The sequence below is a fragment of the Oryctolagus cuniculus genome, chromosome 1, assembly GCF_964237555.1.
Source record: "Oryctolagus cuniculus chromosome 1, mOryCun1.1, whole genome shotgun sequence".
Taxonomy (NCBI): Eukaryota; Metazoa; Chordata; class Mammalia; order Lagomorpha; family Leporidae; genus Oryctolagus; species Oryctolagus cuniculus.
In genome coordinates, this window is record NC_091432.1 from 59,473,780 (window position 1) to 59,489,634 (window position 15,855).

A 15,855-nucleotide genomic window follows, 5' to 3' on the forward strand; every position below is an offset into this window, starting at 1 on the left:
CACACGTTCCTCACAAAATACACTCCACTAAACACTAGAAGAGCAGGCGCCTGTAAGTCTCCTTGCCGCTCCAGGACACCCAGGGAGGGGGCTGTTGCCCTCGACTTCACCTCAGTTCTATTTCCCGTCTCCCGAGGCCGCTCGGCCTTGGCGGGAAGGCGGGAGGGAGGAGAGTCCAGGAAGGAGGCCAGTCCCAGGCAACAACAAAGGGCAATCTAGAAAGCCCTTCCCGTGGCTGAGCTGGTCCACACCTCTCATCGTCCCGTGACGGCGCTAGCCAGGGCCAGCGTTATTGGGGGCGCCCATTCCGAGGGCGCGGGACAGCTGGCGCAACCGCCCCTAGCCAAGGAACGGGGTCCTGAGAGCAAGTGTTTCCTCGGTTCCGGTTAGAGAGGTTCGCACTGGCACGCTGGGAGGATGCCAGAATTCTCCACATTTTTCTGAAGCCTCAGTCACGCCCTTTCCCCCGAGTCCTTAAAGCACCTAGGTTATTCCTATTGCGGTAGTGCGCAGCTGCTCCACCTCATCCAGGCTCAGAGCGCCGCTCTCCCGCGCGGGCCGGAGGGCTGCAGCCGGGCGGCGCCTCCACCTTTCTGGCCAATCAGGAGCCACATTCTCCCTGCTCTCCTTTCCCGCCCCGTCCCTCTGGTATCCATGGAAACGCGACGAGTGTCCATTCCCATGCCCGCGACTTCCGTTTCGGTGGAGCCGGGCTGCGGCCATTGTTTGGGAGGACCAAGTGTTCTGGCCGGTGGCGGTTTCCCCCAAGAAAGGTTCCGTAAGTGACGCGGACGCTCCGGAGGACAACGCTTAGAAGCGGACAAGAACGAGGAGAACAGCGGCTGAGGGAAGTAGCAGAGAAGTGGGGACTGGGGACAGCGAAGCGCCCCGGCTGGGAAGTCCCGGAAACACGGTTGTAGGTGGGTTCTCCGCAGCTGCCTTCTCACGTTAAGAGTGAGTGAGGTGCGGGAGAGAGGAGGCAGAAAGCCGATTGGGCGCCAGCGTCCGAGTGCCCGGTGTGGGGGTCGAAGCCGGAGCCAGGGATTTGGATGCTCAACAGAAGCCGCACGGATCTGGGCGATGAGCCACTCCTGGAGGGGCGCCCACCTCTGTCCTGCTCTTGGGGCACGCCTTAACTCCCTTTCTCTCCGGAAAGTGGGCTCTTAACTAAGCGCTTATTTTCCCCAGGGCCCTACCTGGTACCAGCAGGGAAGGACTCATGCCTCCGCTTTCCAGATGAGGAAACCGAGGCCTCCGGAGCGCTCGGAAGTTTGGCTGTTTGCAAAGTTCCACAAGTGGTTGACAGCCGACTTGAGACTATGACCAGGTCCCTTGAGCCCTAGATCTAAGATCCTCCGAGACGCCAGGTACCTCTCTAAATTTAAGCCCTCTGTGGTAAGACATAAGAGAGAACGGTGAAATTACTTTCTATATAAATTAAACAAAAAATACTCTGAGAAAGTAACTTTTAAAGTATACTATTGTGGTTTTTATTGTTTAATTATAATAAAATCTAAACAATAATAATTAACAAAAATCTCTAGGCTTAGAGGGGTAGCGTTACATAGAAAGCATCTGCATCCCTGAAGGGACTAAACTGTGCAATCAAATTCTGTCTTTCCATGTCTAAGCCAGAGTTATATCTCTTGAAGTTTCTAGATTATCATAAATAAGTTCCAGGATGCCAGTGAGTAGATCTCTCCTTTTAGATTACTGAAAGGGAACAGTAGTGCTTTGGGGCTCTTTTTGATCTCTTTCTAGGAAATATGGGTGTTGTATTAGAATGTGGGGATTTTAGTGAGTTTGGGGACTTAATATAATGCCCAGTTTTTCCTTTATCCTTTCCCTCAGTTCAGCCATCTCAACATTCGACCCTCCCCCACAGGAGGGAGCACAGGAGAAAGGAATGTATTTTGCTGTACTTGTTATCTGATTCCAGGACAGCGGGTTTGTCTTCTTCTTCTTTTTTTTTTTTTTTTTTTTTTTTTTTAAGATTTTTCTGTTTACTTGAAAGGCAGAGTTACAAAGAGGTCTTTTATCTGCTGGTTGACTCCTGAAATGGCCACAACCACCGAAGCCTGGCCCATCCAAGGCCAGGAGCCAGGAGCTTCCTCTGGGTCCCCCACTCTGGTGCAGGAGACCAAGCACTTGGGCCATCTTCCACTGCTTTCCCAGGCCATCAGCGGGGAGCTGGATCAGAAGTGGAGCAGCCAGGACTCAAACCTGCATCCATATGGCATGCTGGCACCACAGGCGAATGCTTAACCTATTATGCCACAGTGCCAGCCCCAGCAGCTTAGCTTTGTCTTTTTTTTTTTTTTAATATTTTATTTTATTTGAGAGTTAGAGTTACAGACAGTGAGAGGTAGAGACAGAGAGAAAGGTCTTCCTTCCGTTGGTTCACTCCCCAAATGGCTGCAACGGCTGGAACTGTGCCAATCCAAAGCCAGGAACCAGGAGCTTCTTCCTGGTCTTCCGCATGGGTGCAGGGGCCCAAAGGACTTGGGCCATCTTCTACTGCTTTCCCAGGCCATAGCAGAGAGCTGGACTGGAAGAGGGGCAGCCGGGACTAGAATCGGCACCAATATGGGATGCAGGCGGAGGATTAACCTACTGTTCCGGGGCACCAGCCCCAGCTTTGTCTCTTATAATTAATGAAGTATTGCTGATTTCTGCATGGGTAGTGGGGGTGGTGGAAATGGCAAGGGTGATGGAAAATGTTTCTTGTTTGCTTGAGAAGCTTCCAAGCCTTCTGTGCAGCATGCCTCTGCCTCCCACCCAGGGTCTTTTCCCAACATTCATTCATTAATTCACTCATGTCTTATATACCCAGTATTGTTCTTAGTACTCTGAAGTAAAGCAGTATTAGAATTTCTTCATATTGGGAAGTAAACCATAAAAGTTTAAAATTTCTTAAGTTATCCACATTAAACAGTACAGTCGTGACTGGTCCTTAAAACACAGCAACAGGGACTCAAATTGGAGTAGTCATCAAGAATAGGAAGAGTCCCTTCCAGACAGGAAAACCAGCACTTGGTCTCATAGAATTTGAGAGGACAAATAGGGAAACTGGACTAGTTGCAATTACGGATATATAAAGTGAAGCCACGTTGTGGGGGGCTATTAACATGCCATTTGTTGCTTATACTTAGATCCCTTTTCCCATTAACCAGGAGTAGTCACTATTGACAGTTGAGTTACTTGTAGTCTTTTATCTAATATTTAATAAACATAATCACCAACATGTATAAGTACTAATATGTATGCATACATGCATATACGTGCACATATACATGTCAAACACATAAGGGGCATGTATATGGAGTGATTAGTTTATAAAATATGAATCATAACAGGCTAATTGAAAGCAGGGAATTTCCCTATGGAATGTACCTTGCATATAGTAACTAGCACTCAGTAAATATTTGTTGATTGTGTGAATGGTTTTATTTAATATGTAATGAGTACTTTTCCAAGCAGTTTGTGGTCCCATAAGTTTCAATGACTGCTGTTCTGTTTCAGGTATATACCATGCTCTTCTAAGATTTTCTTTTATTGGGGAAAATTTAAGTATTTCCCAGTGTTTTGCTATCATAAGCAACTTTTAATAAGTATTCTCACACATGATTTATTAAGTATATGTCTCTATTTTCTTAAAATACAGTAAAAAAAATAGGAAAACATAATCAAATGATATAAACATCGTTTAGGCTTTTGAAAAACCCGAGTTCTTTTTTAGAAGTATTACTTGAACTTAAACTCTATCTTGATCCTGTCTTGCTGAACCTTTCCCAGCATTTAGTATTACTTAAAAATTGTTTTCCTTTATTTTCATTCCATTAGTAAAATTGACTTTTTTTTTACATATCCTTATTGACTATTTGTATTCCTTCTTTGATGAATTGCTCTTGACTTTCTTTGCCTTTTATCCTGCAGAATTTTTGTTTCCATTTTATACTAGCTGCTGTTCTGTGTAAAAGACAATTTTTTATATAGCGTAAATATTTCTCCTACTTTATTACTTGCCTTTTACCTTTTAAAGTTTAAATTTGCATGAAGTGTAATCTTAATAATTTTATTTGTATGGTTTTAATGTGTCAAAACATTAATTTTTTTTTTTTAGATTTATTTAAAAGAGTTACAGGGAGAGATGGAGAGACAGAGAGATCTTCCATCCACTGGTTCACACCCTATGGCTGCAATGGCTGGGGCTGGGCCAGGCCAAAGCACTAACCAAGAGCTTCTTCCAGCTCTCCTACATGGATAGCAGGGGCTGGCTCCTAGCTTTGGCTTGGCATAGCCTTGGCTGTTGGGGCCATTTGGGGAGTGAACTAGAACTAGCAGATAGAAGATCTCCCTGTTTCTCCCTTTCTGTCCGTGTAACTATGCCTTTCAGATAAATAAATCTAAAAGTTTAAATACAGGTTCTGTACTCCACTACCTGGGTTGTTTCATATTCCAACCACTGCTTAGTTCTATAATTTAGATTGACTTAATTAACTAGTGTCTCATCTTTTTTTTTTTTTTTAAAGATTTATTTATTTATTTGAAAGGGAGTGTTAAACAGAGAGAGAAGGAGAGGCAGAGAGAGAGAGAGAGAGGTCTTCCATCCAATGGTTCACTCCCCAATTGGCTGCAATGGCCAGAGCTACATTGATCCGAAGCTGGAAACAGGAGCTTCTTTGGGGTGTCCCACGCAGGTGCAGGGGCCCAAACACTTGGGCCATCTGCTGCTTTCCCAGGCTACAGCAGAGAGCTGGATAGGAAATGGAGCAGCCGGGTCTTGAACTGGTGCCCATATGGGATGTCAGCGCTTCAGGCCAGGGCGTTAACCCACTACGTCACAGCGCGGCCCCGTAATATCTCATCTTTAAAGTGGGAAATCTAATCTACGTAAAGCTCTCAGGAAGATTAAATGAGATCATTCATGTAAAAAACAAAGCACGGTGCTTAACATCCATAACTCACTAATAGTTGATTACTATTATGTTAGTATTTAAAATATTATGCACATCTGATACAACTGTAAGACAGAATTGAGGCAGAGAATCTAGCTTAAATTTTCCCCAAATGTCTAGTCATTCATCCCAAATCATTAATCTAAAAAACTCCATCTTTTCCCCACAACTTTTTTTTTTAAAGATTTTATTTATTTATTTGAGAAGTAGAGTTACAGTGAGAAGGAGAAACAGAAAGGTCTTATATCCACTTGTTCACTCCCCAAATGGCTGCAATGGCCACAGCTGAGCCAATCTGAAGCCAGGAGCCAGGGGCTTCTTTTGGGTCTCCCACACGGGTGCAGGGGCCCAAGTGCTTGGGCCTTCTACTGCTTGCCCAGGACATAGCAGAAAGCTGGATCGGAAGAGGAGCAGCCAGAACTAGAATCGGGACCCAAATGGGATGCCAGTGCCACAGGTGGAAGATTAACCTAGTGGGCTACAGTGGTGGCTCCTCCTGTTATCTTTGTAATGTGTGAAATTCATTCTACTATGATCCATTTTTGTATTTCTAATTTTTTCCTTTGATCTTCTCTAATCCTACTCAAATTCATGCTATTATAATTACAGAGGCATTATTAAAAAGTTTCAATATGTCAGTGGATTAATCTACCCTCATTATTCCTGTTTTACAATTTCATTTTTCCCACAAACATATTTGAAAGTTTGTTTATAAAAATTTGTTTATATTCCCACATCAAAATCTTGTTAGTATTTTGCTTGAATCCCATTGAAGAGAGATCATTGAGAACAAAATTATATTTATTTCATCTGCCTATAATTGAGCAAAATCTTCCTAATTTTTTTCTATTTATTTATTTGTTTGACAGAAAGAACTCCCATCTGTTGGTTCACTTCCAGATGCCCACAGTGGATCTTGTGGACACTGGCTGACACCAAAACTGGGAGGCAAGAACTCCATTCACTTGAGTCGTCACTGCTGTCTCCCAGGGTCTGCATTAGCAGGAAGGTGAAGTCAGGAACAGAGCAAGGTACACTCTGATATAGGATGTGGGCATCCTAACTCCTAGGCCAATGGCTCACCTTACCCTTATTCATATACCTTAGAATTCTAAAACTATCTTTAGATAGGTTCTAGGTATTTTTGTTAAACTTATTTCTGGAATTTATATTTTATTGCTATTGTAAGTATCAACTTAATGATTATATGTCTATATTATTTAACAGGATTTTATGGGTTATTTTGAACTTTATTGTGATACAGAACATATACAAGGGAATTAAATCATAAAACTTTAAATAAGAAGAGATAATAAAGAGTGGTTGAAGAATTTTTAAAAATAAATGCAATTTTAGAAATCTGAACAGGGGCCGGCGCTGTGGCGTAGCAGCTAAAGCTGCCGCCTGCAGTGCCAGCATCACATATGGACAGCAGTTCAAGTTCCGGCTGCTCCACTTCCAATCCAGCTCTCTGCTATGGCCTGGGAAATCAGTAGAGGATGGCCCAAGTCCTTGGGCCCCTGAACCCACTTGGGAGACCCAGAAGAGGCTTCTGGCTTCAGGTCGGCCCAGCTCTGGCCATTGCGGCTACTTGGGGAAAGAACCAGCAGATGGAAGACCTCTCTCTCTCTCCCTCAGCCTCTCTCTAATTCTGCCTTTCAAATAAATAAATAAATCTTTAAAAAAAAGAAATCTAAACAAATCAGTAATTATAATAAGTGAAAACAGATAAAGCTTACCTATAAAAAGATTGAGTTGACATGGTTTTGGCCCAGTGGTTAAGATCCCCTGACACCCATGCACCCATGTGGGAGACCTGCACTGGGTTCTGGGCCCCTGGCTTTGGCTTAGCCCTGCTCTTGCTATTGCAAGCATTTGAGAAGTGAACAAGCAGATGAAAGATCTGTCTGTCTGTCTGTCTCTTTCTGTGCGTGTGTGTATGTGTATCTTCATGCCTTTGAGGGGAAAAAAAAAGCAAACAAATGGAAGTGTTTTTAAAAGGGTTATTTCACAGACTCAGGAGGCAACCTGAAAGGATCCCCACTTGATATAGTGAGAACATTTTGAACATTGAAAAGAAAAATGACTGCAATTTGACTAAAACACATCTAATTTGTAAAAATCAACTGAGTTCTTAAAAATGCTGAAAGGTAAAACAATATAAATCTCATAAATCATACTTAGTGATTACTTTGCTCCATCCCATTACTCTGAAAACATATATTTTTTTTTAAACAGGGGTAGGTTGGGTGAAAATCAAGCACTTATTTTGCCTTTTTAGACCAGGAAATTTGTTTGGAAGTTCTTCATTACAAAATAATTACAGCTAACATATATGCACAAGGAATGGTGGAATGAGAAAGCAAAGTTGGAATGCCTTAAGAAATGACAGATGTGCCGGCACCGTGGCTCACTAGGCTAATCCTCCGCCTGCGGTGCCAGCACCCCGGGTTCTAGTCCCGGTCGGGGCACCAGATTCTGTCCCAGTCGCTCCTCTTCCAGTCCAGCTCTCTGCTGTGGCCCAGGAGTGCAGTGGAGGATGGCCCAACTTGGGCCCTGCACCCGCATGGGAGACTAAGAGAAGCACCTGGCTCCTGGCTTCAGATCAGCGCGGTGTGCCAGCCGCAGCAGCCATTGTGGGGTGAACCAACAGAAAAGGAAGACCTTTCTCTCTGTCTCTCTCTCTCTCACTGTCCACTCTGCCTGTCAAAAAAAAAAAAAAAAAAAAAAAAAAAAAAAAAAAGAAAAAAAGAAATGACAGATGTAGGAAATGATCATCTTTAATGCTAAAACTTTTAGTGAAAGCTTTAGAGGACTGTTAGAATGGAAGCACTGGGCTGACAGCAGTAATATAATAAGTAGACAGCAGTTGTTCTTGTCAGAAAATGTAAACCTTAGTCTGATCAGGCCTCTGGAACAAAAGAACCAGCTAACAGGAAGAGAATAAACAACAAATACCACAAGGAAACAAGTAGCTAAGTCAATGGCGTGGATATTCTATAAAAGTGTGGGCTGGCTACTCTCTAGAGCTCTATTTTCAGCATCAAATGATTTTTTTCCTCTTTTGTGATTTTGTGATATAGATAGATAGATAGATAGATAGATTTTATTTATTTATTTGAGAGGTAGAGTTACAGACAGAGGGAGAGACAGAGAGAAAGGTCTTCCATCCATTGGTTCACTCCTCAAAAGCTGCAACAGCTGGAGCTGTTCCAATCCAAAGCCAGGAGCCAAGAGCTTCTTCTGTGTCTTCCATGTGAGTACAGGGGCCCAAACACTTGGACCATCTTCTACTGCTTTCCCAGGCCACAGCAGAGAGCTGGATTGGAAGAGGAGTGGCCAGGACTAGAACTGGCGCCCTTAAGGGATGCCAGCACCACAAGTGGAAGATTAACCCACTGCATCACATTGCTGGCCCCTGTGTGTATTTCTTACAAGTAGCATTCCACTATAATTTGTATGTATTTATTTGAAAGGCAGAAAGAAGGACAGACAGAGAGCTCTCATTTACTGGTTCATACCTCAAATGCCCACAACACCCTGGGTTGGGATGAGCCAAACCGACGAGCCAGGAACTCAATCAGGGTATCCCACATGGCAGCAGGAACCAATTTATTTGAAACATCACTGCTGCCTCAGGTTCTGCATTATTAGCAGGAAGCTGGAGTTAGGAGCCAGAGGTGGGTATTGAAACCCAGGTACTCCAGTATTTTTATAGTCATGGCACATGAGCAGGAGGACCTGTCTGATAACAGTTGTACCCATGAAACTCTTATTATACTCAGAATTTAAAAGCATCTCTGAAACTACAACAGGATGCCAAGAAAAGAACTATCAGAGAAGGGAAATAATACAAATTAAAACATGATTGATAAAATAAATTTCAAGGGAAAAGTTAAAATAAAAAGTTGAAAGACTTTCCCAGATGGTAGAATAAACAGACAATATAAGAAAAATGAATAAAACAAAGAGATCATTTAGGGAATGATATGTGACTAACAGATGACTCAGTTTAAGTATGATATTCTAGATGAGAGAATCATGGAAAAGGAATTTTTCAAAGAAACAGAAGAGAATTTGTCAGAGTTGATAAGAGGAAGATTGCAGATTGTAATGCTCACTGAATGCTTAGCACACCAAGGAAAAAAATTTGAAATCAAGTGTTCAAGGAAAAAAAGAGGTTCCTAAAATCTTTCCATTGAAGAAACAAAAATTTATTTACAAGAAGACTTGGAATGAAAATAAAATTAGTTTATCAGCAACATTGAATGTTTATGAACAATGATAAATTCTTCTACTCCAGAATTCTATGCCTAATTGTAAGGGGATTATGAAGACGTTAGGTATATAGTGGTTTAAATGATTACTGAGAGTTTTTCCTAGTAACTATTCTTAGGGATTCTCTTTGGAACCAGATACTTTGGCTTGAAAAGCTTGCCTATTTTTCAGCTTTGCTTTTTTCAATGGCCATGGGCTCAATATTCATAACTGTGATCCCATGTCGACATGTTCCTGAAAAATCATTTGATGCTGAAAATAGAGCTCTGAAAAGTAGCCAGCCCACATTGGAATAGGAAGATGACATTTTCACAATAAAAAGTATGGGAGTTGGGAGGCTGAGACACTTGAGAAAACAGATTATATAGAGCCTTTGAAAACAAATTAATTAAATTTAGACATCAAATTAATTAAATAAATCACTTTTAAATTGTATATAATCAGTAAAAATTATTAACACTGCTTATTGATTTAAGTAAAATTTAGTGATTACACTATGAGAATATAGGGGGATAGGATCTAATTCCTCTCAGAGCAAGAAGTAAATGGATAATTTCCAAAATAATCTATCATAGAACAGTAAAAGCAACATTGAACTCATATTGTTTGAATTGGCAGATGATTTTGGTCTGATGTATGGGTGCCAGCTATGCTATCTTCTATCACTATTGTGTTGGTAATTAATTTCTTTCCGTTGTTGTTTACTAACTTGTACAACAGGGATAAGAATAGTACCTACAATCCTAACCCTAACCATAACCCTAAACCTACAACATAAGATTGCTATGAGGATTAATTGAAATATATGTGAAGTACTTAACTTTGATAATGGTGGTGTTTCATGATTGCACACATTACTTAGCCTTTTACTACTCTTGTTATATCTCCTCTTACCTTGTTTTTCTTCCTAGTTGCAGATTCTTTTTGGTTTGTCACTTCTATTGTCTGTTATAAATGCCACTTTTTTGGTCCTATCTTTCACTTAGATTTTTTCATACTGGAAAGCCTGATCTTTGACCAAATGGCAGTAACATTTGAAGATGTGACTGTTACTTTCACTTGGGAGGAGTGGAACTTCCTGGACTCTTCTCAAAAAAAGCTGTACAGGGAAGTCATGTGGGAGAACTACACAAATGTCATGTCAGTAGGTAAAGTAATCCCAGCTGGTAAGTAATAGACTTAGTGTCTTCTAGAACTGGTTTTGTTGAGTATTTTTGACTTTTTCTCTGTTTTTTAAAGATTATTTATTTATTTATTTGAAAGAGCTTAGAGAGAGGAGGGATAGACAGAGATATCTTCCATCCATTGATTCTCTCCCCAGATAGCTGCAACAGATGAGTCTGGGCCCAGCTGAAGCCAGGATCCAGGAGCCTCCTCCAGGTCTTCCACGTGGGTGTCAGGAGCCGAAGTACTTGGGCCATCCTCCACTGCTTGTCCAAGGCCATTAGCAGGGAGTTGGATTCGAAGTGGAACAGGCCAGACTCAAACCAGCCCCCATATGGGAAGCCAGCATCACAGGCAGTGGCTCTACCTGCTACACCACAAAGTAGCCTCAAGTGTTTTGGTTCTTTATCTAGGTATTGTGTTGAGGTGGTGAAGAAATTATCTCAAAAATGTGTTTTAAATCAGATGACACATACATTATCTGAAGTGGAACCAGAGTGTTTCAGATTTTGGAATTTTTTTTTTTTTTTTTTTTGCAGTATTGGCATAGACATTGCCAGAGGAGCATCCCTAATTTAAAATTCCAAAATTAAAATTCTCCCAAATCCAAAACTTTTGAGCATCTTTTCAGTACTTTTGGATTTGGAATGCTTGACCTGCAAAAAAGGGCAAAACATCTTCCAAGATACCTAAACTATGTAATTAGTAGATGTTTGTCATTATTATTTTTACTAATTTTCTGGTAAAGCACAAGTCTCAAATCACAGTCAATTTTTGTGTCAAAAGGTTTTTCTTTCTTCATACTGTTTATATGTTATTTTTAGTTGTTTAAAAAACTATTACCAATTTAGTGGCTTAAAACAGATTTTATTGTTTTTCATAATTGTTTGGATCTTATGTGTGGACTTTGTTGGGGCTGGCTGGCCTGACTCATATCTGGCGGTTGGCTCAATATTAGTGAGAATAATGGGTATAAGGTAGCCCTGTGTCTCTCTTAAAACAAGCTCCCTAGGTTCATTTACATGATAGTGGTCACTGGATTTTCAAAAGCAGCAAGAAAGAGAGCAAGCACTTTGAAGTCTTTGCTTGTAATACTTTTGCTGTTTCCCTAATGAGCAAAGCAAATTGTATAGCCAAGCCTAGAGATGTTTTGTAAGGAGAACCACTAAAGGTATAGATAAAGTAGAGAATTAATGTAGACATTTTCCCCACACAGTCTACCACACTATTTCAGAAAGTAAATTAGAAACAATATATTTTCATATAAGAATGCCCCAAATAATCTAATTATATCTCAGTTTTTTTGACATTGTGAAGCAATTGGACTTATTCTTGGTTTTTAAAATTTATTTGAGGGGGCCGGTGCCATGGCTCACTTGGTTAATCGCCGGCATCTTATATGGGTTCTGGGTTCTAGTCCCAGTTGCTCCTCTTCCAGTCCAGCTCTCTGCTGTGGCCTGGGAAGGCAGTGGAGGATGGCCCAAGTGCTTGGGCCCCTGCACCTGCATGGGAGACCAGGAAGAAGCACCTGGCTCCTGGCTTCAGATTGGCATAGCGCCAGCAATAGCGGCCATTTGGGGAGTGAACCAATAGAAGGAAGACCTTTCTCTCTGTGTCTCTCTCTCACTGTCTATAACTCTACCTGTCAAATAAATAAAAAAAAAAAATTATTTGAGGGAAAATTAGGGAGAGGGTAAAAGGAAGAGAACAGAAAAAAGAAATGGTGAGAGGATAGGAAGGGAGAGAAAGAGCAATCTCTTTATCCACTGGTTCACTCCCCAGATACCCACAATGGCCTTGAGACCAAAGCTGGGGGTCAGAAACTGAATCCAGGTCTCCCACATGGTGGCAAGGATCTAATTCATTGAGTTATCACTGCTGCCTCTCAGGGTCTTCATTAGCAGAAAGCTGGAGTCAGGAGTCCAAGGTGGGTACTGAACCCAGATATTCTGACTAATATGGAACATGGTCATCTTAACTAGAGTCTTATTCACTAGGCTAAATGCCTGCATGGGCCTTGCTCTTATTTCAAAACAGTCTGGTAAATAATACATGGTAAAGATATGTTTGTGGAATGAATGAATGAGCACATACATATGAGGGGGCTTTCAAAGAGTTGATTGAAAGTAGAATTAAAGGATAATGCAGGGAGTGGGTTTAGCTTAGGATTAGACACCAATTAAAATGTTAGAATACCACATCAGAGTACCTGGGTTTGATTCCTGACTCAGACTTCTGATATTCCAGCTTCCAGCTAGTACAGACCCTGTTGGTGGTAGTGGTGAGGGACACTGGTGATAGCTCAAGTAATTGAGTTATCACCATGCATTTCGGAGACCTATGAATTCCCAGCTCCTAGCTTGGGCCCTGGCCTGCCCCAGCCATTGCAGGCATTTATGGAATGAACCAGTAGATAAGAGTTTCTCTTTCACTCTCTCTCTCAAGTAAACTATTCTGTGAACCTTTTGAAACTCCCTCACATAAATGAAGGAAACAAATGAATTTCAGTTTCTATTGGAGCAGCCAAAGTCATAATCCTTCTTTCCTACCCCTATCCACACTTTTAGTCCTATCATTCTGGGGGTCTGAGTATTTTAATCACAGCCTTCATCTCACATTTGAATTTATTCTTTATTTTATTCTTCCAGGAAACTGGAATCAGAGTTACAAACCCCAAGAAGAAAGATTCAGATATTTAGAATGTGAAAATTCTTCCTGCTGGCAAGGCTGGAAGAATGCTGGCACTCAGATATGTAAGGAGACTGTTCAGGCAGTAGATTCCGAAGACCTAAAGCAGCAAGATCTTTCCCAGTGTCAAGAATGGCTAGTACTCTCCACCCAACTACCAAGATATGGAAACTGTGAACTCACTTTTGAAGGAAAAATCCCTGGGAACTTAAAATATAAAAATTTCATACCTTGGCATTCCTTAGAAACAAAAATCACTCAAGATTATGATAAAGAAATCTACATGAATGACTCACATGGCTTTCAAGGGGACATAGACCATCTTGGCAGTTCTAGGAAAAATCTCTCAATGGGAAAAGAACCAAAGCTTATAGTTCAGCATTCTTATATTCCAATAGAAGAAGCTCTTCCAGAGTACATTGATGAGGTATGCCAAAATGACCTACTGAAAGACTCAAAGGAGGAGAAATGCTGTGGATGTAACAAATGTAAAGAACTTTATTCTTGGAACTCACAGTGTAGTCTCCATAAGAGAAATCAACCTGAAGAAAAGCTTAATCAGTGTTCCATCAGCACAGCAGACTTCTCTCAGAGATCAGATTTGTGTAGACATCCAAGAATCCTCATAAGTAAGAAGCTGGATGGATATGACCAAAGTCAGAGTTATACAGAGAATGCAGACATCCATGTATTGGATGATGAAACTGACAGTAACTTTAGTCAGAGTTCAGGAGTTCAGTTTTATCCTAGAGCCCAGAAAGCGGAGATACCTTGTATCTGCAATGTGTGTGGTAAAAGCTTCAGTCAGATCTCTTGTCTTCACAGTCATCAGAGAAGCCACATACAAGAGAGCCACATACAATTTGAGTGTGATAAGGATCTCCACAGAAACTCAATACTTCACATTCAGGAGAGACTTAACATAGAAGAGAAGCCGTTTAAGTGTGATCAGTGTGATAAGAGTTTTAGTCGAAATTCAGTACTTCATGTTCATCAGAGAGTCCACACAGGAGAGAAACCATATAAGTGTGATGAGTGTGGTAGGGGCTTCAGTCAGAGCTCAAACCTTCGAATTCATCAGTTAGTACATACAGGAGAGAAGTCCTATAAATGTGGAGACTGTGGTAAGGGCTTTACGCAGCGCTCAAATCTTCAAATTCATCAGAGAATACATACAGGAGAAAAGCCTTATAAATGTGATGAGTGTGGAAAGGACTTTAGTCACAGCTCAGACCTTCGCATTCATCAGAGGGTTCATACAGGGGAGAAGCCCTATACTTGTCATGAATGTGGGAAGGGCTTCAGCAAGAGTTCAAAGCTTCACACTCATCAAAGAGTACATACTGGAGAGAAACCCTATAAATGTGAAGAGTGTGGTAAGGGATTCAGTCAGCGTTCACATCTTCTCATTCATCAGAGAGTCCATACAGGGGAAAAACCCTATAAATGTGATGACTGTGGAAAGGGCTTTCGTCACAGTTCTAATCTTCATATTCATCAGAGGGTCCATACCGGAGAGAAGCCTTATCCATGTGCTAAGTGTGGTAAGGGTTTCAGTCATAGCTCAGCTCTTCGGATTCATCAAAGAGTTCACGTGGGAGAGAAAACTTACAAGTGCCAAGAGTATTATAAGGGATTTGACCAGAATTTACATATTCACAATAATCACCAAAGAGAAACTTTATAAATCTGTTCATTTAGTTAACAACTTTAAGTAAAACTTAAACTTTAAAATGCGACTGGAAAAGATAGCCTATAAATAGCATAAGTGATGCCAAGCAACATATATTGTTCCCCTTAACTCCCACTAACAATTATTTGCTTCAGAGGAGATTCTTAGGGAGAGTTCTATATATTTAAAATTAAAGTATATTTTCTTTACAATAAAACATAATATGTGATTATTATAAAATATATTTTGAAAAATTAATAAAATTCATCTTGATTATTCTAGTCTTCCTGTGAATTTTAATATACATGAAATCAAATTCTATTTTCAACTCTATTTTCACTGACTTTGAAATGTTTAAATTTTGGTTTGAATTGACACTGGCTAGGCATTTTGACACTATCTCTTGGCTTCCCTGTAAAGTCTTTAGGAAGCTACAGAAAATAGGGAACACATAAAACTTGAAACTCAAAACAGGTAAATAACCTGTGACTCAAATATGGAAGAATTAACAGTAGGACCAGTGAAATTCAATTGCTTATGAAACAAAAGCTACTTAACAAAAAAATAGGGAAATGTTGTAGACTGCGTATACGAGGAGCCTTCCAGGATTTCCTGAAAAAATATGTATTATGAAAAAAGCTATGCATGAATTTAAAAAAATTTTGTACCAAAATAAACATCTTTTAATTTTCTCTCTCACAAACTTTTTAAAGCACCCCTGTATATGGAAGGAAGCTGATCTCTGGATTTTCTGACTGCTCTCACTGCTCCACCTCTTCACCCCTCAGCCCTTCCATAAGAGAGGAGCACAGGGATGGACCGTTCTCCCCAGCCTGGGCTCAGGCCCAAAGGTGTGTCTTCTCCATCCTGAAAAGCAGTTTCTAAGCCCTCTTGAACATCCTGTCCCAGTGCTGACAGCTTCAACTGTCAAAGCTGGTCTTCAGAGTCCTGTATTTCCATATCACTCATACAGGATAATGAAGTAAACATAGTCATCGCACATGCTATTTGTATAGTAAAAAATATAAATACTGAATACAGATTAACCAAAAATTGAGATAAACTGTATTAGTAGCTTAATGGGGAGGGCTAAAT

At 40.9% G+C, this 15,855-nt stretch overlaps 1 protein-coding gene across 9 annotated transcripts; it reads left to right on the forward strand.

The window, feature by feature from the left end:
* Positions 1–86: 86 nt before the first annotated feature.
* ZNF214 (zinc finger protein 214) lies at positions 87–15,093 on the forward strand. Of its 9 annotated transcripts, none has more exons than XM_070074169.1 (6): positions 653–920; positions 1,189–1,367; positions 1,852–1,947; positions 5,828–5,989; positions 10,223–10,384; positions 13,049–15,093. In XM_070074169.1, exons 5-6 carry the CDS (start codon positions 10,258–10,260, stop codon positions 14,773–14,775), a joined length of 1,854 nt encoding a protein of 617 aa, XP_069930270.1. In that variant the 5' UTR covers positions 653–920; positions 1,189–1,367; positions 1,852–1,947; positions 5,828–5,989; positions 10,223–10,257; the 3' UTR covers positions 14,776–15,093. The 9 variants fall into 9 exon arrangements, with proteins under 9 accessions (XP_017200499.2, XP_008263759.2, XP_069930281.1 ...); XM_051823564.2 differs by having other exon boundaries at positions 657–920; positions 10,223–10,402; XM_017345010.3 differs by lacking the exon at positions 1,852–1,947 and having other exon boundaries at positions 87–920; positions 10,223–10,402.
* The last annotated feature ends 762 nt before the right edge of the window (positions 15,094–15,855 follow it).

What these genes read in the sequence shown, in the direction of transcription:
- ZNF214 (XM_017345010.3), top strand. Translation starts at nt 10,258, where the DNA reads ATGGCAGTAACATTTGAAGATGTGACTGTTACTTTCACTTGGGAGGAG. An exon ending in AGGTAAAGTAATCCCAGCTG is followed by an intron (nt 10,403 to 13,048) that starts GTAAGTAATAGA and finishes TTATTCTTCCAG; the next exon opens with GAAACTGGAATCAGAGTTAC.